Below are 24,249 nucleotides of genomic sequence, written 5' to 3' on the forward strand. Positions count from 1 at the left end.
ATCCATGCTGGATTTAAAAACCCTTGCATACAAGAACAAGGTTTTGCCTTTAATGCTCCTATTTGAGGGCTGGACCCTAGGAACCAGGACTCTTTGTGGTCTTGCTACATAACCTAAAGATGTCCTGAGGGGTGCTATACATGGTCCAAAGGAGTGGTACCCCTATTAATAGGGCCCCAGTCTTTGAAGGTTTAACCACACTGCCCGCCGTGATGGGTGAAGTTTGGATCTGTCTGTTTACAGCAGTATCCTGCAGCGAGGAAAAAGTAAGAGGAAAGCATAGGAACTGCAAAGTCCACCTATGACTTTTCTTTCAGTTATACTGTAATGCCTTAAAACTCCTCTAGAGGGAGTAAAAATGTATATACCCTATTTAAAGTGCTAACAGCGTGTGTCTCAGCAGCTGGAGTGCATTCGCCTCTCCCCCCAAAGGGGAAACTGAGAGGCTGGGGGTTACATGTAATGTTAGGGGGTATGGGGTGACTATGGGGCTAAAACGGCATAGAAATACTTGCCATTGCTGCAAAAGTGAAGGAGACACACCGCAGCGCAGCTGCAGTCACCTCTCAGCTTGTGTGTTTTTTAGACTGAAGACGCCGCACACGAGGCTGACAGAGGAAGGAGGGTGGGAAAGGGGCGTGGCTTAAGCAGTCAGCACCGTGGGCGGACTCGGCGTCCTTGCAAACACACGGCGCACAAACAATCAGGCTTACACCTGAAAAAAGTTTAAAAGCTGATGCTCTAGAAACAGTGTATAAGAGCAGCTGAAGCAAGGCTGCCACAGTACACAGGAGTGCTGGTGCACGTGAGGGGTTTACACAGGCATTGCAGTACAGGAAGAGACTTATTTGGCATTTAGATTTTTCTATGCTGCTACTGTTTTTCCTACTATTCAAGTAAATACAACAATTCTTGAAGTGCCTCTGTTTGTTGTGGGTTTTTTTTTTTGTGCTTTGCGTTATGCCTTCAAAGCTTACTACTAAGGCACCAAAACTACCCCCAGGAGCTGGGAACCCCAGTCGTGCCTCCACATTGTTATCCTCTCCGGAGATGCCTGTCATTGGAAGCAATTGGTGGTGCAACTGCTTCTCACACTTCAGCCCCTGACTGAAGATGCATTTTCCTCTGCCCTGCAGGGCTTAGAAGGAAGATTAGCGGCTTTAATCGCATCCTCCATTAAAGGGGATAAGAAGCTCTCCCACTCCAAACCCTTTAGCAGAGGAACAGTGGGGACATGAGGTATTGCCCTCAAACGATCGGGAAAAACAAACCGATTACGAGGAGGAAACAGTTGCAGTTTCAGCTTCACAATCTGAAGTACAAATCCTTACGGACATGGAACACCTTGCATAAACCTACTGTCTTGTTTCCCATTTCATGGGGAGCGACTATTTGGTGATGATTTGGATAAATACATCAAAACAATTTCCAGTGGAAAGAGTACTTTTGCCAGTCTAAAAGAAAGTATAAACGTCCTTCATTTAAACTGACTTTCTGTGCTGCGCCAAGTGCATCCGCCTCTAGGCAGTGGCGACTGATTCCACCACCAGACTCCAGAGGAAAATCGCAGGGTCAGGCCCAGGCTCAAAGGAAGACCTGGAGCTGCAAGACTACAAAGCAGAATACTAAGACCTCTTCATGAAGAGGCGTCTCCCCTCACCAAAGTAGGAGGAAGACTTCTGCATTTCGCAGAAGTCTGGCAAAGGGAAACTCGGTACAGATGGGCTCTCTCCACAGTAACTCTAGGATGCAAACTAGAGTTTCAGGAGTTTCCACCATCTCATTTTCTGAGATCAAACATTCCCAAGGATCCAGGGAAAAGACAATCCCTGTTTCAAGCATTAGACCGATTGACTCAAGGGGTAATCGCACAGATCCCCACAGAAGAACAAGGTTTAGGTTTCTATTCAAACCTGTTTACGGTACCAAAACCGAATGGAGATGTCGGGCCCATTCTGGATCTAAAAAATATAAATCGGTTCCTGAAAATCCGCTCATTTCATATGGAGTCGATCAGGTCAGTGGTCTCCATCCTACAAGGCGGAGAACTTCTGGCACCCATCGACATAAGGGGAGCATATCTGCATAGCCCTTTTCTTCCCAGTCACCAAAGGTTTCTGTGATTTGAAGTGAAACAACGGCACTTTCAGATTGCGGCCTTTACTCTTTGGGCTAGCCACAGCACCATGGGTATTCACAAAAATACTGGCCCCACCTCTAGCCAGGTTGAGGGCACAGGGCATAACCGTGTTGGCGTACCTAGACTATCTATTTTTATTAGACCAGTCGCTGACTCGATTAAAGCAAAGCGTACACATTACAACCAGTTACCTGGAAAGTCTTGGTTGGATCCTCAACCTAGAGAAGTCTTCCTTAAAACCTGTAAGAAGGCTGGATTACTTGGGCCGGATCATAGATACAGCTCAGAAAAGGGCGTTTTTGCCGTCAGCAAAGATCAGCTCCATACGAGAGCTGGTATGGATGGTCAGGTCAAAAACAAATCCTTCAATTCACCTTTGCATGGGGTTGTTAGGAAAGATGGTAGTTTCATTTGAAGCAGTCCCCTATGCCCAGTTCCATTCAAGAATGTTACAAAACGTAATCCTCTCTGCTTGAAACAAGACGATCCAAGCTTTGGACCTGCCAATGCAGCTGTCCCCAAGAGTGTCCCAAAGCCTCAGTTGGTGGTTACGAAGCCAGAATTTGCTAAAAGGGAAATCCTTCAGACCAATAATCTGGAAAGTAGTAACGACCGATGCCAGCCTCAGGCTGGGGAGCGGTACTAGAGAAGGCGACTGTCCAGGGACAGTGGTAAAAACTCGAAAGAGCCCTTCCCATCAACATCCTAGAGGTTCGGGCAGTGTATCTGGCTCTGAAAACGTGGACCTCCAGGTTAAAGAATTATCCAGTCTGGATTCAATCTGACAGTGCCACGGCTGTGGCCTATATCAATCACCAAGGGGGCACCAAGAGTCTCTCAGCTCAGAGGTGTGAACCATATCCTAACTTGGGCAGAAAGGAATGTCTCATCCCTATTGGCAGTTTTCATTCCGGGAGTAGAAAATTGGCAGGCGGACTATCTAAGTCGCCAGCAGTTATTCCCAGAGGAATGGTATCTTCACCCCAAAGTGTTTCGGGCTGTTTGCCAAAGATGGGGGACTCTGGACATAGATATTCTAGCGTCGAGTTTCAACATGAAGTTGGTTAACTTTGTGTCCAGAACAAGGGATCCACTCGCATACGGAACAGATGCACTGGTAACCCCGCGGGATCAGTTTTCACTGATCTATGCTTTTCCCCTGATTCAGTTGTTGCCTCGACTTCTTTGCAGGATCAAGCTGGAAAGAGAGCCGGTAATTCTAGTAGCACCAATATGGCCCCGAAGGTCATGGTACGCAGAGATCGTAAAGATGGCAGTGGAGGGTCCTTGGCCTCTACCACTAAGGCCAGTCCTGCTCTCGCAGGGGCCAATATTCCATCCTACTTTACAAACCCTAAAATACCCTACATTCTGAAGAAGCGAGCGCTTTCCTGGTCCGTTATTTCAACTTTAATCAATGCAAGGAAACCAGTTTCCAGAGCTATATATTATTTTGGAAAACCTAAGTTTTTTTTCTGGTGTGAATCCAAGGGTTGGCACCCTTGGAGATGTATTATAGGCAGAATTCTTGCCTTTCTACAATTGGGCGTAGAGATGACGATAGCCCCAAGTACTAGTAAGGGCCAAGTCTCAGCCTTATCGGTTTTATTTCAAAGACCGCTTGCTACGCATTCTTTGATCCCCCAGTTAAATCGCCTTTAAACCCTTGGGACTTGAATTTCTTTTTGTCAGTGTTACAAAAACAGCCATATGAACCATTACAGCGTATTCCCTTAGTCCTTCTGACTAGGAAGCTAATATTTTTGGTTGCTATATCCTCAGCAAGGAGGGTTTCAGAATTGGCTGCTCTTTCTTGTAAAGAGCCATATTTGATTATTCACGAGGACCGAATGGTGTTTCGCCCTCGTCAAGGCTTTTTGCCAAAAGTGGTTTCAGGCTTTCATCTGAATGAAGATATTGTCCTACCATCGTTTTTCCCAAAACCATGTTCCAGGGAAGATTTAAAGTGACCTGTTGTGGGTGTAGTAACATTTTAAATCTTTAAAGTTTCATCCCTTGCAGCTGTCTCAGTTCTCATATTTGTTAGTAGTACATCTCGTTAGGACTACTAACATGGGGACAAGTACATTTTTCTATCACTCTAAAATGGAAGAAGATCTAAAGCTAGTTTTCTTTGCTGCCTGTGTTCCACCAGTGAGATTCGCCACCACTTTTTGTTCTGGTAACCACTAGGATAGGAAGCAAAATTTTACTGCTGCCACTTCAGCAGCAGTTAAGGTGTAAATCATCCATTGAGGGTACTCATTCCAGTGACAACTTGCTAAGTAGACTTCTCACCTCCTATCACTAACTATCACTATCACAGTAAGTGAAGGGAAATGGAATACAAAAAAAAAAAACTGACACGGGTTTGAACAATCCCCTTCCGTTTCCAAAACTAAAAACAAAGTTCTGGCTTTAGATATACTTTTAACAACTTTTTATTAATTTAGTTCTAAAAGCAAAAATATTCCACCAAAAAAATAATTATTTGCAGCCTCCTGATGCTCTTTCTGTTTTAAACATAGTTAATCAATTCATTGCAATAACATATAGGGGGGAATTTACTAAAACTGGTGTAGCTGTGCATAGTAACCAATCGGCTCCGAACTTCATAGTGTGATACTTGCTGCGTAGATATAGATTTTTTTTTTCTCTCTACTATAAAATGCATATCCAATAAAAAGAAATTATAGATAAAGAGATGGAGAGATATTATTCATTGACTCTAGATAATTAGATCATCGTGAGCAAGTGCCTAACTTGGGATTTAAGCAGGCATCCTTAGAGTGTAGTTATGGGCAACAATAAAAATGAAATGCATGTATTCAGATTTTTTTTATAACTTGATCCTGCCAGTAGGCTTGTTTTTCCACTTCCTGTAAGGAGTCAAGCTGTCCAGCAAAATGGCCATTGGAGATGTATGGAGAAACCATATTACACTGGTGGGGTGCTTTCAACAGTCTGTATGGCTTTAAACAATTTTATGAAAGAAAAAAAAGTTGCTTTTATTGCTTAAAAAGTTAACTGAGGTGGTCTTTGACCACCTCAGCTATGCATGCAAAATATGCAACAAAAGTAGCATTTAAATTGAACTATGAAATTGCGTTGCATGAGGAAATGCACATTTCAAGTCTGAAAATGTACATAATACATCAATACATCATTTTCTGAAAGCAGAATTAAATGCAATTTCTTTTGTCATATTAACACAATGGTTTATCAAGCCTATATTATCAGTAAAAAATACACTAAGGATTTGATTTACTAAAGGCAAATATACTGTGCACTGCTAGTGCACTTGCTCCAGAGCTTAGTAAATTGTTTGTCATATCGAACCTGACCATCCCACCGAGTCCTTTATGCAGGGGAATCAGACCTGGAAGGTATTGAAGGATGATATGGGGAAATCAGGATAATAAGTAAAGAAAGGGGGGAATAATACAGCAGGATTAGTACGAGATGGAAAGCAATGATGCGGGGGATCAGGATGACATGGAAGGTATTGGAGGATCATATAGACCTGGAAGGTTATGGGGGAGGGATTAGGATGACATGAAAGAGAATGGGGATTGAGATCGCAGCATTCCCTGTTACTATCCTCCTACTGTAAATGAATCTGAGATCTCAGCATTTTGTGATCAGCCCCCCTCAGAGATCTATGGCTGGAACCGTTTCTTGTAGCTCAGAGCCATCCTGTGGTTAGTTAGATCAAGTCTCCTGGTCACTTGGCCCCGTCCAACACTCACCAGTCACTCAGACTGTGCTGCAGTTCCCTGATCCTCTCAAGCCCGCCATCCTCCCGGAGCTGTCCCACAGAGCCCATCATCTGAAGCCTCTCTACTGCATTCACTGGACTCGAGCTGACGGATTTACCAACCATAGTAAAGTGTCATGGCTGCTGGTATGTAGTTGAAGGTAGTCATAGAAACCAGATAAGTGAGGGCTGGTCACCTGATGAACACAGTTGCTTACATGACCTGTGGCTGCATGAGATTAGTGCAAAATACTGAAGCAGAACCTGGGGGTTGGAGGTGGACTACAGGGGCCCTTCATGCACCTGGAGCCCGTAGACATTACCCAGGTTGTCCCATGTGTTAAGATGGACCTGGGCTAGGGCCCAGGCTCCCTCCATGTGTATGGACTTCCCCCCTCCCCCATGGCAGACCTGCATGTGACTATAGTCACACATGTGGGCCTATACACGGTGGTAAATGACAGCCTGCTCCCTCCCTCCTCCAAGACCACTAACCAGCTAAACACAATAGGGGTGTGATATTACATGCAGATTGATGGAGGCTTCACCTCCTTGTTCTAGTATGCAGGCTTGGTGGGGAGTGACAGCCTGTCACTGGCAGAAATCCGCCCACATCATGGTATTGCCACAAATATAAATTTGTATAATAGAATATCATTTCAATCAGTTGTGCGCTCATAAGTTTACTTACCCTGATTTCTTGCCCATTTTTCAGAGAATATGAATGACACTTTTTTCACTCATGGTTAGTGTTTAGCTGAAGCCGTTTATTATCAATCAACTGTGTTTACCCTTTTTAAATCATAATCCCTACAGAAACTACCCAAATGACCCCGATCAAAAAGGTTACATACCCCAATGCTTAACGTGTATTGCACCCTTTCACATCAATGACAGCTTGAAGTCTTTTGTGGTATTTGTGGATGAGGCTCTTTATTTTCTCAGATGGTAAAGCTGGCCATTCCTCTTGGCAAAAAGCCTCCAGTTCCTGTAAATTCTTGGTCTGTCTTGCATGAACTGCACATTTGAGATCTCCCCAGAGTGGCTCAATGATATTGAGGTCAGGAGACTGAGATGGCCACTCCAGAACCTTCACTTTATTCTGCTGTAGCCAATGACAGGTCAACTTGGCCTTGTGTTTTGGATCATTGTCATGATGGAATGTCCAAGTACGTCCCATGCACAGCTTCCTGGCTTATGAATGCAAATGTTCCTCCAGTATTTTTTGATAATATACTGAATTCATCTTTCCAACAATTTTGACCAAATTCCCTGTGCCTTTTGTGGCTCACACTTCCTCAAAACATCAGCGATCCACCTCCATACCTTTCATCATAAGCCTTGTTGACTCCTCTCCAAATGTAGTGCTGTTGGTTCCGGCCAAAAAGCTACATTTTGGTCCCATCACTCCAATTGACTGGGACAGAAAGCTTGGGGCTTGTCTCTGTGATGTTTGGCATATTGTAAGCGGGATACTTTGTGGCATTTGCATAGTAATGGCTTTCTTCTGGCGGCTCGACCATGCAGCCCATTTTTCTTCAAGTGCCTCCTTATTGTGCATCTTGAAACAGCCACACCACATGTTTTTCAGAGGGTCCTGTATTTCACCTGAAGTTGTTTGTGGGTTTTTCTTTGCATCCTGAACAGATTTCCTGCCAGTTGTGGCTGAAATTTTTAGTTGGTCTACCTGACCGTGGTTTGGTTTCAACAGAACCCCTAATTTTCCACTTCTTGATTAGAGTTTGAACACTGCTGATTGGGATTCTCACTTCCTTTTGATATCATTTTTTTTTTCTCCCTTTCCTGTTTTTATACTGTTCAACTACCTTTTGCCGCAGATCCTTTTTACACTTCTTTTGCTTTCCCCATGACTCAGAATCCAGAAATGTCAGTGCAGCACTGGATGACAGATGCAAGGGTCGGTCAGGAGTCCAGAAACTCATTGACCTTTTTTACACACAAATTACAAGCAAACGGATCACAGGTGAGGATGGTTACCTTTTTAATAGCCATTCAAACCCCCTTTTGTCAACTTGTGTGCGTTATCAGGCCAAAATCACCAGGGTATGTAAACTTTTGATCAGGGTCATTTGGGCAGTTTCTATTGCCATTATGATTTAAAGCATAAACACAATTGATAATAAATGGCTTCAGCCAAACACTAACCATGAGTGAAATGTTTTTTTGTATTCATATTCTCTGAAAAATGGCCAAGAAATCATAAATTCTGCCAGAGTATGTAAACTTACGAGCACAACTGTGTATACATGTAACTGACCTCCATCCTCAACAGGAGTATGTTCGCCGTAAATGTGTTTTTTTTTTTTTTGATTGTGACCAACAGAGGAGTACTAGAAGCTGCACCTGCCACTGTTTCCCTGCAGACAGGCTGGGAAAGAGCAGGGTCATGTGATGTCTGTATATAGATTAGAAAAAATAGGTACTTTAAATGTTTGTTTTTTAATAAAATAATTAGTGTCATTGTCCATATACAGAAGGTGAAGTGATAATGTATATTAAAGCGGAGTTCCACCCATTTTTGAGAGATGGTCTTAAATGAAAGACCACCTCGCCACTGCTCTTTTTTGGCTAGTTGACTTTTTTTTTTTTTCTTCTAACTTACCTTTTTATAATGAACAGCCTGTACATCCGATCCATCTGGTCCGCGGTGCAGGATGTCCTATCCTCTTTTTCAGCGACGTGTGTCCCAGAAGACAGCCGGCGATTCACAAAGCGTCGAGCGACACGCACATGCGCAGTAGGAAACACAGTGAAGCCGCAAGGCTCCACTGCCTGTTTCCCTTAATTAGAATGGCGGCGCCTGCACCTGATCTGGTGGACTGATCAGTCTGGGTAGGGGGGCTGACATCGCTAGCTCCCTGGACAGGTAAGTGTCCTTTATTAAAAGTCAGCAGCTACAGCGTTTGTAGCTGCTGACTTTAAAAAAAATAATTTGCAGGTGGAACACCGCTTCAAAGTGTGTGTTTAGTATCACTTGAACAGAACGATAGATGTCTAATGAATAATTTTCAGAACATTGAGGGCTTGTTCTGAGTAACTTTGTAGCCACTAGATTAGTATAACTGCAAGACATTTACAGGAGCTTAACACTGGGGCATAACTTTACATTTAAAATGATGTACTGTAATATTATATACCATATAAGACGTGTTTTTAACATGATGGTAACTCCTCATTTCATTGTCCCATGTTTTAAGGGTATAACTGGAGCTTTGGCTGTACTGATGAAGGATGCAATAAAGCCAACCTTGATGCAAACATTGGAGGTGAGTTTACTTATTGGTTTGCTTGTTGTGTGGTTTTATTTTTATTTTTTTATGTGATTCGGCAAAGACTGTATTTAAACTTAAACTAGTCTTTGCACAACCCCTGCTGTTACAACTTTGCCTAAAACAGTTTTTGGCAATCGATGGAGAAGACAATCAAAGCAACTTCTTGGAACAGGGGTTGCGGTAGCATGCTGGTGGTGTTGAACTCTTTAAACATACATGATCCTGTAGAGAAACAGGAGATTGTGTTAACACAAAAATCTCTCAGGTTTTGGAAGTCTCTCCCTGGTCTTGACTATTTTGCTAGACCAATTGTCATACTTCTTTAGATTTTAGTGGCTTTATACTGTTTTTCTCATTCAGTAATTTGCTTCAGAGTTTCTAGAGATCCTTTTTTCCCATACAGTCAAGCATTCTCAATAGCTATTTACTCTATTTGCCAAGTTATCTAGGAAATATGGGGCAATTTTAAGAAGCCAGTGAGCATGTACAGCTATTTACAACCAAGGAATAGGCTCAGAAAAGTGACCTTTAGTGTCAGTCCTGGACAGTTACTGTAATTGTAAACTGCACAAAAGTGTCAGAACTGCTTTATCTTTGTTTCAAGTCAGCACAAGGGACATTACTTTCCTCCCTATCTCTAGCACCGTTATGTTCCAGTACTGCAGGGGGGTTAATAGAGCTGACAGACCTGTGCCAGGCTCTCCTCAAGAGTGCCCAACTATGCCAGTCCTTTACATGCTCTACTTCATAGAAGTGCTACTGTAGCGTCTATAAAATTAAATGTGATCTATGAGTGGAGAAAGTGGACCTTTCAACAGTCGTCTTCCAGGACAGCCCATGAGAGAAGCCCCTCCTCCCGATTAACAGGAAACGCATCACAAATACTTTAAAAAGCAGTCCCTCTCTGGAATTGGTCAGTTTATTGCGTTTCCGCCGGACAGAAGCGATGCATCACCAGGATGAGTGAGGCCTCTGTTCTCTGGCTTTCTTTTTTGTTCCACCCACATCTTTACCTACTTGGCTACACTGGGAGCAGCTAGTAGTATTTTCATCAAGAGGGCCCTCCAAGACCACTTGGATGATGCACGACAGTAATACTTGTAGGGAAAAAATAAGTCCAGGCGCTGGAGGCTCTGGTTCCAAGCCTCGCAGGAGTAGGGGAAGGGCTAACTGGTACCTTTTTTAAATACCATTTCCCTCAAGCACAGGCTGTCGGGAAGCTACAGGTGGAGGACCTAATACTGCATCTTGAGCTCCAATGCAGATTACAGCTCAGGCGGATACAGGTGCCCTTGGCACCAGCATTACACAGGTACGATGGAGGTTGCTGTACCTACCTACTTTCACTTGTGTTTGCTGCTAGGTTTTCCCCTAGCCTGTAATTTGTCACTTGGGGCCCCTTAAGTTAAAGTTAATGTGACGGGGCACTGTTGGGCTCCCCCCTATTTACCAGGGAGGATAATGAACCTGATTAGTGCCAAGATCCCCCTACCTCTGTGGCGGGCTGTAGCAGATCCTTGGAAGGGGGATTGGGTGGGGTTTTTCTGGCCCCACTACTCCTTAGCTGAAAGTGTTTTTGCATGCTAGCTATACTAGTTGGTTTGCATACTAGCATGTGTAGTGCTTGAGAGAGGAGCTTTTTTTCCCCCAATCTTCTCTAGGCTTACAGGGCACATTAATTAGACCTATTTGTTTCTATTATCAGTTACCTAGATGTGTTTGCTTTACCTCCCTACACACGGTACAATCTGAAGTCTGTTATTTTCAGCTGACAAAAGTTTTTAATCTCCACCTGTCTCACAGAAGCCTTCCATTCCCACTAGAGAGCTGGGAAGGGTGACGTGTACTCTTAAGTTCTTGATGGAGGACTGGTTACCGGGTATACTTTGTTTTCACCTGGGATCTGCTTATTCGAGCCTCAGTGGAAAGGTCGGTCTCGTGGTAAATTTACAGCCTTAGCTCAAGTCTGTCTTTTTAAGCCTAAGGTTTAATGTTATACTTTGCATCTTGGGTGTGATGTGTAGTAACCATTATGGTGCTACTGGGTTTACATATGGAGTTGCATTTTTGACGGTTACTTGGGTGCGACTGCCTTGCAGGTGTTTTGGCTTGCTTTCCTACACCCGGTGCAATCTGTAGTCTATTAACAACTCAGCTGGCAGAAGTTTAATCTTTGCTTTTCTTACAGAGCCCTCCATTCCCACTAGTGCAGACCTGGGAGGGAGGAAGTGTAAACTCAATAGCTTTTTTGATGAAGGACTTGTCACCTGGTGTAATATGCCTTCACCAACTTGGGATTTGACCTCACGAGCCTTAGTAGTTCTGTGGGGTTTATCCTGCCATACACATTCTCTGTGATAGACATCTGTGTCGGCTAAAATGTACAACCTTAGCACAAGTCTCTTTTGGGCCTAAGATTTTATATTTGCATCATGGGCCTGATGTGTGGTAACAATTTTTGTGCCACCAGTTTTGTATGTGGAGTCACATTATGTTAACATGGCATCTTAATGCTTAGACTGGCCAGGACCCTAAGTTGTTCTGGTCCATGGTTTGATACATTCAGCTGCTGTATTTCCGCTTCCTGCCAACTTGTAGCCTCTAGAGGTACCCCAAATGTTGGATGTTTCTCTGAATAATGCGTTTAGGGCGGCACAGTGGTATAGTGGGTAGCGCTCTTGCCTAGCAGTAAAAAGAGTCGCTGGTTCGAATCCCAACCACGACACTACCTGCCTGGAGTTTGCATGTTCTCCCTATGCCTGCATGGGTTTCCTCCCACATGCCAAAGAAATGCGCTCCTTGAGGGTAGGGACCGATGTGAGTGTGAAATGAACAGGGATAGGGAAAATTGTAGACACTCAATCAGGTTGAACTGGATGGACTGGTGTCTTTATTCAACCTTACTATGTAGCTAAGGCTGCAGAAGCACAACAGGGGTCTCCTGCAGGGGTTTTAAGTGCCAACAGTATATATTTAACTTTTTTTTATTTTTTTTTATTTTTTTTTCACCACAATAACGTGTGTGTGTGTGCTGATTTATTACATGGATATAGTACATTTATGTAATGTCTCCTACTGCATGTCAGCGCTTGGTTCAGTCTGGTGTTAGTCTGTTACACTGTAGGCCCTTGCCAGGATATGTGTTGTAAATCTGATGTCCACCCCATTCCAGTGTTAACCAGCTAGGTAATGTTTTATACAGCTTGGTAACAGTTTTGCAGCCAATTTGTGTTTTAACACTAGGACTGACAGGCCATGTGATTCTTGTGCTCTTCTGGTGTTATCCATCCTAGATCAGTTTTAGACCTGCATGACTTTCTTGTGGTGAATGTGTCCTCTATTTACAGTAAACATAGAGAATGTCATGGGCTTGCTCTGCAGCACTAGTGTAATTCTAGAACCATTAACACTACAGCTTTTTACATGTGCTTTACTTATGAGTGCTGGGGTATCTATCTTGTACCACAGTGGTTCTCTCTTCAGAGTTTCCTTGCAAATTGGTTAGAAACCCTGTTTCTCCAATATTTTAAGGCATTTATGGAATGTCTTTGTTTTGGTTCACTTAGTGTAGAGTGTTGCATTTTGGGGTCGTGGTTATCTTGTATCAAAAAGTTATACCTTTTCCATGGCCTCATGTGTAGAGGATATGATGGTTTTATATTGCTCTATTTATGTAGCGTGCGTCCTTTTGCCACAAGAAATGTTAGTACAGGAGTATAACCATATTTTGCATGGACAGCACAGTGGCTTGGTGGTGGGTGCTTCTGGCAGGTGGCCCTAGGGTTATCTGTTCAGATCCAACCATGCCATCAGAGTCCTGCATGTGTTCCAAGTACGCAAGTGGCACTAAAAGCCATGACTGCAAGGCAGAACATAAGGGCAGCAACTTGGTTGCTTACCTTCTGCCACTTCACATAAGGCTCTGACAAACACAGCCAGCAGCAGTGCCTTCTCATCTTCAGCAATGATTGCAAGAAGTGAGGGGGTTGCAGGAACAAATAAGCGCATGTGCAATTAGGGGTGTAATTTGCAGAAAGGGGTGCATTTGGATGCTTGTTCTAGTGGATTTTTGGCATCCCATAATCTGTAAAGTACAGTAGTCAGGTTGGCATTTTAGGCAACCCCCCTTACTGCTTAGTCTTTTCAGGTGGCAGTGGGTGCACCGTAGCTTGGAGTATGAGCTGTCTCCATATAACAAAGCTGTTGTACACAACACGATGATCGTGGAAATTTAACATGGGTCCCTGAAGGGATAATGTATGTCTCAAGGCACAAGCTTTGTCACATTTCATATAGAAGGATGTAAATGGGGGGGGGGGGGGGGGAGAGAGACACTAGTCGTATGCCTTTGTAGCAAATGCTTATGTTTATATTCTATATGGTTGATGGTTTTTATATTTCCATCATAGTTGGGGCTAGTCTCTATTGAGAATTTAAGATAACTAGGCCCACCATATCTATGAAAATTATGGTATTTCCAATGGTGGTAAAGGTCTTTGGACTTTTAATGACCTCCCTAACATAGCAAGTTCTTGATAATCCTCTCATGGGCTGTCCTGAAAGACGACTGGGGAAAACTGGAGATAGACTTACAGGTAATTCTGTTTCCAGTCTTCCAGATCAGCCAGGTTCCCTCCCTTATGTTAATGGTTGTTATGTTTTTGTATGCTTTAAGGTTTTGTCCTTCAAGCTCTTGTTTAAAACTGACCAGTTCAGCAGAAGGACTGCTTTTTAAAGTGTATTGGTGATGTGTTTCCTGTTCCTGTTGGGAGAAGGGGCTTCTCTCATGGGCTGTCCTGGAAGACTCCTGGAAACAGAGTTACCGGTAAGTCTAACGCTGGTTTTCATTCATCCACCTGTCTTTCATTCACACATCAGGTTTCATCCATAGAAGATATAGTACAGCGTGGGTTAGAAAGGGCGGGCAGAGTTGGGCACTCTCGAGTGCATGTCACAGGTCCATCGACTCTATAAACCCCTACCGCTGAGGTTTATAGTGACGGGGGAAGGGGAGGATCGAATGATCAAAATTTCAAGTAATCCTGCAGCTAGCAGTACAAGGGGCACATCACATTGACTGTAAGTAATGTTCCTTGTGCTGATTTTTTTTTTTTTTTTTTAAGTCAATGTTGAAACGACAGCCAGGAAACTAGCCCCCCCCCCCCCCCCCAGCGCTCATTGGAGAACTGGGCTGTGGAGGGGGCAGGAGTGGCTGGCTCAGGCTCTCAGCAGCTCGCTGGGAGGCTGAGTGTTGCTGGTCCAGGCTCCTGGGTGGATCCTGACCATATGATCGTGTTCTTTCCTCAGCCTGGACCGATTCTGAGGTCACTCCTGTGATCCCCATGAGAAGTATAGCTAAGTGAGCTTTGGCTGTACTTCTCCTTTAACCAAATCTGTAGACTGTTTTAATTTGCTCTTCTATTTCATATTTCATTCTATATTTATACATGGTAGAGAGATCTGTCATTTTAGTTAATTTGCGGCATGTTATTGATGGTGGAACAAGGCGAAAAAGAGAATTATGATTTGCATGTGTGTTTTATGTGTTTAAGTGCTACTTCTCTATCACAGGAAACTTTCTGTATATTATCAGGTTTGTTCTGCTTTTATTTTTCATAAACTTTTCTGACATGCTGATAATATACATCACTTGACAGTTTCTCCATATGCTTGTATCTGATATACGTACGGCTTCCTGCCTTTGTTTCATAATTGTAGAAGCTGGGATAGTATATGGGAATTTTCAAGGGGTTATCTGTTTTCACACTGCTGTAATGAAAGGATGGTTCATGTTTTCACAGATGTTGACTGCAGGAGGCTGCCAGTAGTCTGACCTAGATCTGTGATTATTAACCACATTGAAACATTCCCTTAGATAACTATTTGCATTACTTCATGGTAGTGACAGATGGACGTGACATTAGGTGGAATAAAATAATAAAATTAAATATAGGATATTTTAAAGGTTTAGGGTAATGTTTCGGTGAATTAAGGTGAATCCCTTAAGTATTTCTACACTGGAAGGAAAAGGGATGTTGGAGGAAAACCTACCCAACATCTATAGTTTTCACATACAATACCTCCTCTTACGTTTTGAAGTCTAATAATAGAACATAAAGAACTTTATTTTTGTCTGGTTTGACATTTGAGAATGGTAAAGTTATGTGCAATTGGGCACGTAGTCTAAACTAGTCAGTGTGCTCACATCAATATATTATTATGGTGTATATACTTATTGTTTCTTATTTGTGTAGCACGCCTGTGTTAACAACTTGATTAAACACTTGCCAAGGTTAGTACTCTTGGGATGCAGGATTGCAATTAGAATGTTTCAAATTGCTTAAAGCCCAACTCAGGGCAAATAAAATTTAAAAAATCACTTGCAGTGGGGTTGCTACTGTAGCAAATCATTTTTTATATGCAGATCAGGCCTCTTACCTTTCTCTGATATGTATGCCTGTTACAAGCTTCTGAATCATAGTATTCTGGTCAAGTAGCGTTTTTAGAATGAGATTGGCAATGGTAGCCCTGTTTTTCTCTCATGAAAGGTTTACTTTAAAATAATATAGTTCACTTGTAAAAAAAAAAAAATGCACATTTCTTTGCAGGTAGATAATGTGCATTTATTTTATGTTAGGAGCCTGCAAAGCATTGCACCCACAATCAGATGCATTGTCAGGCTCCTGTACAGCTGTCTACACAAACCTCCCTTATGGGCAGACAGTTACTGAACAGCAGGATGACTCAATGGACTACGAGGATGTACACTAGTGAACTCAGTTCATTGGGAACTACAAACCCTCTGCCAGACAGCACTCCCCATTGTCACAGTGGTGGATTGGGGGTGCATGGCTACTGCTTTAGTTGCATGCTACACCCTGAATATGGGTGTAACATGTTACAAAAGGAGAACTTTGCCTTAATGCTATATTTTTTCTTTGGTCACACCATTCTGTATTCCGTGCAATGATCTTGTTTGCACACTTTAAACCTCATTAGGTTGCCTCTGTATCAAATATACAGCTTCTCCCTTTTGCCATTCTCAAAGCATAACTCCACAGTTAATGTCCCATTTAAATTGTCGGGTCAAGCCAGCCCAAACAAATTGTTTACTGTACTAACAGGTGTGCTAGATGGATGCATTATATTACCGGTTTGTAGCCTCAGCTACATACAGTGCTGTGTTCTGGGAATAGAACTTCCTGTCCCACTCCCAGCACAAAACTGAGTCAGGCTATATTCTGCTCAGCCATTCACAGGAAGCTTTATATTCTATAAATGAATACAAAGCTTCTCCTGAATGGCTGGCTGAGTTGGAGGTTGTGATGTCATCCACCTGCTTCTGTCACCGCTAAAGACGTACACCATCATAACCATGCTTTTCCATACCTTGTCCCCAATAAACACTCAGATCGGATAAGTTGTAAAGGGCAAGGCCACAGCTTTATTTTAATCTTAACATAAGCAATTTTACAACATAAACATTTTAACCGGTGGCAGTCACAGTTTGACTATGAGCACTCATGAAACAGTAACTTGACCTAGTCTAAAAGGCCCTGTCATTAGCATAGGTTCTAGACAGCCTTAGACTGGTCAGACTTCCACTGAAGGGCATAGCCCATTAAAGGAAACATTTATGCTGGCAAGGTAAAAACCACCAAGCTGTGACAACCTCCTGAAAGGAAAAGGGTGGGCAACTCTTCTTCCTGCTTCTTCAAACGGTAAGTGTCGTTTACCTCACAACTGAACTTTTATGGAGTTCAGGCACCATCCCTCACCCAGTCACTAGATAGCCACTCAAAATTTTAACTTTGTTTTTGGTTTATTAATTTACTACACGCCCCTGTTACTAGGCCATACTCCCTGTAATCAAGGCTCCCTTTCCCTATGGGGTTCATGGGCTTTCATGACTGTTTTTTTTTTTTTTTTTCATATCTTTCCCCCAATAAACGACACTCAGACTGGGTAAGTTGGAAAGGGCAAGGACACAGCTTTATTTTAATCTTAACCTTAACATTAACAATTTTCCATTTAACCCGTGCCAGTCACAGTTCGACTGTGAGCACTCATGAAACAGTAACTTGACCTAGTCTAAAAGGCCTGTCGTTACCATACGTTTTGGACAACCTTGGACTGGTCCAACTTCCACTGAAGGGTATAGCCCATTAAAGAAAACCTTTACACTGGCACGGTAAAATCTGCCACCTGCGACTCAGATTAGCTGATGAGCACCCCACCGCATTAAATGCCTGCCTAATACACCCTTGAAGGCCAAGGTTAAAGATGTCAAGGCCAACGCTATTCAAATTAATGCCATCATGGTGCAACAGATTGGAATTGTCACCCTCTAACTCCCTGTGGCGTATAACACCATCCATGTGGCAAACTTTTTAAAACCTGCAAATTGACTTTACATCTAAATTGCACCAGGCAAGGGCCAGGGCCCTCATGGGCCCATACTAAACAGGGCAAAATCTCAGACCAGACTATGGCTAAGTTGGTAAAGACAGCACAACATTGAACATTGTCTTGCTTGATGGAAGAGGAATAAGGTCCACAGAATGAATAACCCACCGTGGATCAGTGCAAATATCCAGTGGAAGCAGTCCCTGCACTGGCACAGAAGGGCCCAGCGTGCTATGGTTGGCAACAGAACTGCAGGTACATGTTGAAGGAACTGACAGTGTCCCCTGTTCCCTATGGGAGCCCATTGATGTGAATAGAAGTTGCACCAGAAGGCGGGTCAAGATGATCCGACTTGTGGTGCGACTTGTGCGCTAAGAATCTTGAAGGGGAACCCCCACAATTTTGCGTGAAGTTTCCCCCAAGATCCATACCATACCATATCCGGGCATGCAGCCTGGCAGGTCTGGAAAGGGGGGACGAGTGAGGGGGTTGGTGCTTTGGGGCAGAGGGGGCCCCTGCTCCACCTTGTCCCCATGTTGATGAGGACAACCCTTGCCTGGTGGTTGTCGGGGTCTGCGGGTGGGAACTTATCGTGATCTGGAAGCCCCCTTTAACAAAGGGCCCCCTAGCTCACGCCCCCCCCCACACCCTATGTGAATGCGTATGGGGTACATACCCATTCACCTAAATAAAAAACTGTCTCAAACACACTACATAGGTCTTTAAAGTATTTAATTAAAGTAGCTCTGGCTCTTCTCTCTCTTCTGGCGATGTGTTCTCCCCTCTCTGGGTCTTATCTCTCTCTCCATCTTCTGCTGTTTTGCTGATGGGTTGTCATCAACCCATCATGCCCGGGTGATATCACAAGGGGCGTGCCTTCTAACTTGCATCATTGGGTGGCCCCGCCCCATGCCAATGTAAGTCATTGCACCTGGCAGACCCAGCATTACAGTGGGAGATCGTGTCGAGTCAACATCGGAAGAAGAGCAATTGGAGAAGACCCTGCAATAGAGCAGAATATAGCGGAGCAGACCCAGCAAAAGAGCAGAAGATAGCAGAGAGAGAGAGTAAGACGCAGAGAGGGGAAAACACGTCACCATAAGAGCCAGAGCTGCTTTAATAAAATACTTTAAAAACCTGTTTAGGGTGTTTATTTTTGAGACTTTTTTTTTTTTTTATTCAGGTGTATGGGTATTATATACTCATTCACCTAGGGTGGGTGGGGGTGTGATCTGGTGGGCCCTTTGTTAAAGGGGGCTTCCAGATCACGATAAGTCCCCGCCCGAAGACTCCGACAACCACCGGGCAAGGGTTGTCGGGAAGAGGCCCTTGTCCTCATCAACATGGGGACAAGGTGGAGCAGGGGCCCCCTGTGCCCCAAAGCACCAACCCCCACATGTTGAGGGCATGTGGCCTGGTATGGTCCAGGGGAAACGCGCAAAATTTTGTCAGGGTTCCCCTTCAAGATTCTCAACACAAGTCGGATCATCTTGATCCGACTTTTGGTGTGAATTCTGTTCAAATCAGTGGGCTCCCATAGGGAGCCATTGATTTTGAATAGAGTCAGAGAAATGCTGAACGGGGCATAATGCTGCTTATACCACCTTTTTACTGGCATTTTCACAGCTCTAGTGACGGAGCCTCAGAACGCACTGGTCTTGTTTTTTTATTTTTTTTTTTTTTATTTTTTTTTTTTTTTTGGAGCTTAAAAACGCCATGGTGGGCATGAGGCCATAGGCTAACATAGAGAGACATTTTTAAACTGCAAAAAATGCTCAAAGCGGCTGTAAAAACATCCGTGGGCATGAGGCCTTGGACTTGGCAGAAGTGCTAAGCCCTGGAATCTCGGAAGCCAGTGCTGTATACTGTATGTAGCCTCTGCTACATACAGTTTATACAGCGTGCCCCGCATGTGCACTTGTTGGTGCAGTAAATGGTTTGCTTGGCCTAAAACTATTTAAAGAGATTTTTTGAACAAAGAACTGCTGTGTTCAAAATGTGCAGCCTCACTGTGCTCAACATTGCAGCTTCGCCAGGGTGGAGGAAGAGAGGGTGGCCGGATCATGGCTGGAGGAAACGGAGAACCACAGTATCACCGAGTGGTATAGCACGCTGTTACAGCTTACATTGATATTGTCTCCGCTCTGCTCACCGTCGCACACAGCCCCACCGCCTCCCAACCCCGCGCCTGTGATAGACTGAACACATCCCAGCATTGGACTCTCATTCTGTCCTTCACGATCTAGGGTATCCCAGTGGCGGTAGGGTCCGCGGTCACGGTCCTCGGGGTAGGCGTGCGTGCATGGTGGGAACATTTTCAAAGTAACATATGGGTAAGTTACTTTGCCCAGCCGTGCCATTTTGCCAACTTATATATGCTGACAGCGGTCGGCAAGTGGTTAAATAACTGAGGATAATTGTAGACAAGCACCCAAACTCACTCAGGTTGAACTGGATGGACTGGTGTCTTAATTCAAGCTTCCTAACAATGTAACTGTGTGCTGCTGCATCAGTCTGTGTGCTGTTACCGGCGTCTCCCATGCGCATGTGCGGGAGTGACGTCATCGCGGCTCTGGCCAATCACAGCACCGGAGCCGCGATACTCGGAAGTAACTCTGGAACGACATGTCGGTGGCTGAAGGGGGAGACGAGGACGGCTTTGGGGGGCTTCAATTTGAGGTAAGTAATACATAATGAGCTAGTATGCTATGCATACTAGCTCATTATGCTTTTGTCTTGCAGGTTGTCTTTTGAAGGAAAAAAAAAAAAAATTTTCAGGATATCTTTTCTAGTGTAGCAAAATCCTTCTCATTTTCTGTGCTGCTTTTGCTCAGCTTTAAACACAGATTTCATGTAATGGTGGCACTAAACTAAAACTGGAGAAGACAGAATCTGGAACATCTGTGTGCAGCCAATCAGTTTGCATCTTCAGCTTGTTCAATTAAGCTTTGAAAATGAAAGCTAGGAGCTGATTGGCTGCCATGCATATGTGTTCCAGATTGTCTGCTCCAACCTTAGTAAATCCCCTTATGTCTTTTAGTGGTATTTACCTGATTTGACTTCTAAATGCAAGTCTGTGGACTTTTCTTTAATTGTTCTCAATGTATCCATAGTTTTTAAGTAAAAGTCATAAATATATTTTAACAGGTTTTTCATGCATTGATAAAAAGAAAAATGAGTGTGGTGTGAAAAGTCCTTTTAGTAAGACTGTACACTTATTTTTTTTTTTATTTTTTTTTACAGGGAACACCGGTGTTTGTTCATGCTGGTCCTTTCGCTAACATAGCACATGGCAGTTCATCCGTTTTGGCAGACAAGATTGCGCTGAAACTGGTGGGAGAAAATGGCTTTGTGGGTAAGTTGATGCTAACTCTTAAAATATGCAGAAGTGAGCTATTGTCACAGGGATCACAGAGAGGTTCAATCTGCAGTGCTGTAACTTTCTGTAAAATGCAATATGGCTAATGGGGAGCCTTTCTGTACACACATGATGTACAGAACACCCCCTAAAAATGGAATTCCCTCCTAATGTGATTGGCTTACTGATTTTCCCAGAAGTCTGCACCAAGATAAAAATCTTATTTTTGGCATCCCCTGCAGCAAAGAAATTTCATTTTTGGTGAGATCCCCCCTAAGGAAAATCACATCTGTAGGGATGAGACCCTACCAATTTCCTCATTGGAGCCCTGCAGGTGTAGTAGCTGATTAATAATTCTAAAACCACTCCTATATAAATTCAACCTAGGTTCACACTGTGAAGTGCACTGCATCTCTGTGCAAGCGCATGCGATTCTGCGTGGAACGATTCAAGCCACCTCATTGTGCATGGTCCAGATCGCACCACATTTGTATCCAGAAGGTGCAGGCAACTTTTTTATTTATATTTATATATGCAGTTCAGACAATCGCACTGAGTTTGCGCCCTACTTTTGAGGTGTCATTACCTTTCAATTGGAGCACAGCAGATCACAGTGCAATTGCAATGTGGTGTGAGAAACGCACAGGAATCACTGCTTTTACCAGTGTGAACCCAGGGCTCACTCAGCACATGAACACAGACAAACTGCTATTTCTTCAGAATAGCAAAGAGTAGGAATCCGCTGTCCCCCCCCCCCCCCCCCCCCGCTCATCTGTCCCACCGCTGTCGCCCCCCCGTCCATCTGTCCCACCGCTGTCCCCCCCCCCCCACCCACCCGCTCATCTGTCCCGCCACTGTTTTGAACAGGTGGGACAGATGAGAAGAGCAGAACTGCACCCAATTTCTTCCCCATCAATTCTGACGATCCCAGCTACAACAAAGTTAGAAAACCAAACAATGTTTCCCATCTTTCGCAATGTGTGGGGGCACAGTGCCTCGGTGCAGGTGCGGTGTCGGGAATTCTGAAATTGGAATGCATTCGTGTCTCAATGACACTTCCCTGCACTGCTCTGCTGATGGGAAGGGTGTCGAGTGATGGCAAAAGAGGCTTTGTGTGCCGCCTATGGCACCAGTGCTGGGGGTTGCCTACCCCTGCTGTAGAAGTTCATGCTTTGTGTTGTATGATGTAATAATAACTGAATAGACGATGTGCTAATGCTTCTTCTAGGATGTGGAAACAGAGTCATACCTTGGCTGCAATATTTGCTCATGGTGAGCTTTTTGGTTGCATCCATTTAGAGTAGCCTTTCGCAATAATTCTGTCTTGAAAATAGAAGTAGTTCAGCATGAGAAGCATGTAATAACTGTTTTGTTTTAATAGCCTCGTATAGGAATCTTAATTGAGGTTTTTTTTTTTTTTTTTTTATGGAAGCTTGAAGAGAACTCCAAAGAACAGATAATCCCTCACGTTTGCTTTTTATTTCGATTAGGAGGGGCCGCCCTAACCATGCGTCCGGGCCCCTTTCAGGATGTGTGTGGTGTGTTTATTGAAACACTGATTAGAGCCAGAGGCTCTAATAGGTTTTGGGCTAGAGGCGCAAAGATTGCACTCGCAGCCCACCCAGGTGTTACAACAGCAAACGCTGATCCTCCTCGCAGCCAGTTGAAAAGTGGGCTTTAACACCTGTCACCTGATTGGCTGAAAGGATAGGTGATCCTATTGAATGCCTACATGTTGGAAGCTGCCAATGGAGGAGAGGACACAGAGCTGCTGCCTGCTACCCACTTAGATAGGTTAAGTGCTGGGCTGATCGGCGAACAGCAGAGGAAGGGGGGGGGGTGGTTGCCACATCCACCACTGCTAATAAATATGCTGTATGTTCATTTAATTTGAATATTGATGATTAAATATTACAACTGAAACCAAAAAAAGTAGGGTAACAGTTCAACATGCACAACAATAGATGTGTTTTTAAATACAGTAAATGTAAACTTAATTGCTTTTGCTGCCTGGCCAGTTTTCAGGGGTACACAGATTGATTTATTCCTCTATATTTCTATGCAATGCACCAGTCTTTTTATCTTAAATTGTATTATGCTAAAAAAAAAAAAACCCTCTGCAAGACTAATGAACTTTTAAAATATTTTAGTATATTTGACTAGGTCTTCCAGCCAACAATTTGTATTGCCCATTCCCCTGTTGGGTTTCATAATATAAACATCCTGGCCTCTGAACAATACTATCCCTATTGCTTTATTCATTTTCTGAATTTGGTTAAACAGTCAGTTGACCTTTTCATGCCCAGTTAAATAAACAGTTTGTCAGTTTTTCTAACAGTTTTTCAAGTTATGAATTGCTTTTAAACAGGTCGTTTTTTTTCTGAAAGAATGCATTTTTCCTTTTTTGGGTGTGTAATGAGCCTTTTATTTCCAGAGACTTTTTAGCTCAGTAGGGTGCTTTGACCTTGCCACCCTTTGGAACTGGAGATCTTGAATTTTTGTGCCACACATTAAATCGAAACTCCACGCAAACTGCAAGATGCACAAACATACAGTTTTTCTAAAGGCAAACTCTAGATCTTCACTCACAGTCCCTACAGATAAAGTTGATAAAGTTGAACAAGTAACAAATGATGTATTCATTCTCAAAGTCTAATTTAAGAAAAATGCAGATTTCTCATATGGCAAAAGTACATTCACCACATCTTTGAATCTTGTGTTCCAGATTAGGCACTAGTGGAAATATGTAGGTGAAAGGGTTTTTTTTTTTTTTTTTTGTTTTTTTTATCATCATCACTACCAAAGTTGTTTTTACCTTTCCCTTTTTTTTGTTTTTTTTTTGTTCTCGCAAGGTAAAATGCACATTTTAGGACCGAAGATGGATTTAAACCACCAAGCATATATTTGCTGAAAGCAGAAAATGTGGAATAAAATGGTGCTAGCTACAATTTTTATTTCTCGGTATTAGCACGAATCTTTATCAAACCCATGTTTTCATTAAGAAAAAAAAAAGTACACTACATTCACGTTTAGTGGAAAGAAAAATGCAATAAATTACCAATTTTTTGGTAAAGTTTTTAAAAGATGAGGTTCTAGCAAGTAAATGGATACAAAACCTGTCGTTCTTTTAAAATTCTGCACGCCTGTGAAATGGTAACAAACTACAGATTCTAAAATTACCCATAAGCAATGCTTTAAAAAAAACCTTACAGGTGGTCATTTTAGAGTAAACCACAAATGATGGCCTTCTAATTCTTGCTCCCTATCTGGCATTCACAGCAATACCTAAAATTTG

General features: G+C 43.2%; 1 protein-coding gene across 2 annotated transcripts in view; it reads left to right on the top strand.

Moving 5' to 3' along the window:
* The window catches only part of MTHFD1L (methylenetetrahydrofolate dehydrogenase (NADP+ dependent) 1 like), a 377,119-nt gene that overhangs the window by 168,452 nt on the left and 184,418 nt on the right, over positions 1–24,249 (top strand). For both annotated transcript variants that reach the window (XM_077486370.1, XM_077486371.1), the window contains exons 19-20: positions 9,116–9,184; positions 20,840–20,951. In XM_077486370.1, the coding sequence (XP_077342496.1) occupies positions 9,116–9,184; positions 20,840–20,951 (181 nt within the window). The remainder of the gene's footprint in view (positions 1–9,115; positions 9,185–20,839; positions 20,952–24,249) is intronic.

The sequence above is a fragment of the Lithobates pipiens genome, unplaced genomic scaffold (assembly GCF_037356315.1).
Source record: "Lithobates pipiens isolate NorthernLeopardFrog02 unplaced genomic scaffold, aLitPip1_a1.2 Scaffold_18, whole genome shotgun sequence".
Classification (NCBI taxonomy): Eukaryota; Metazoa; Chordata; class Amphibia; order Anura; family Ranidae; genus Lithobates; species Lithobates pipiens.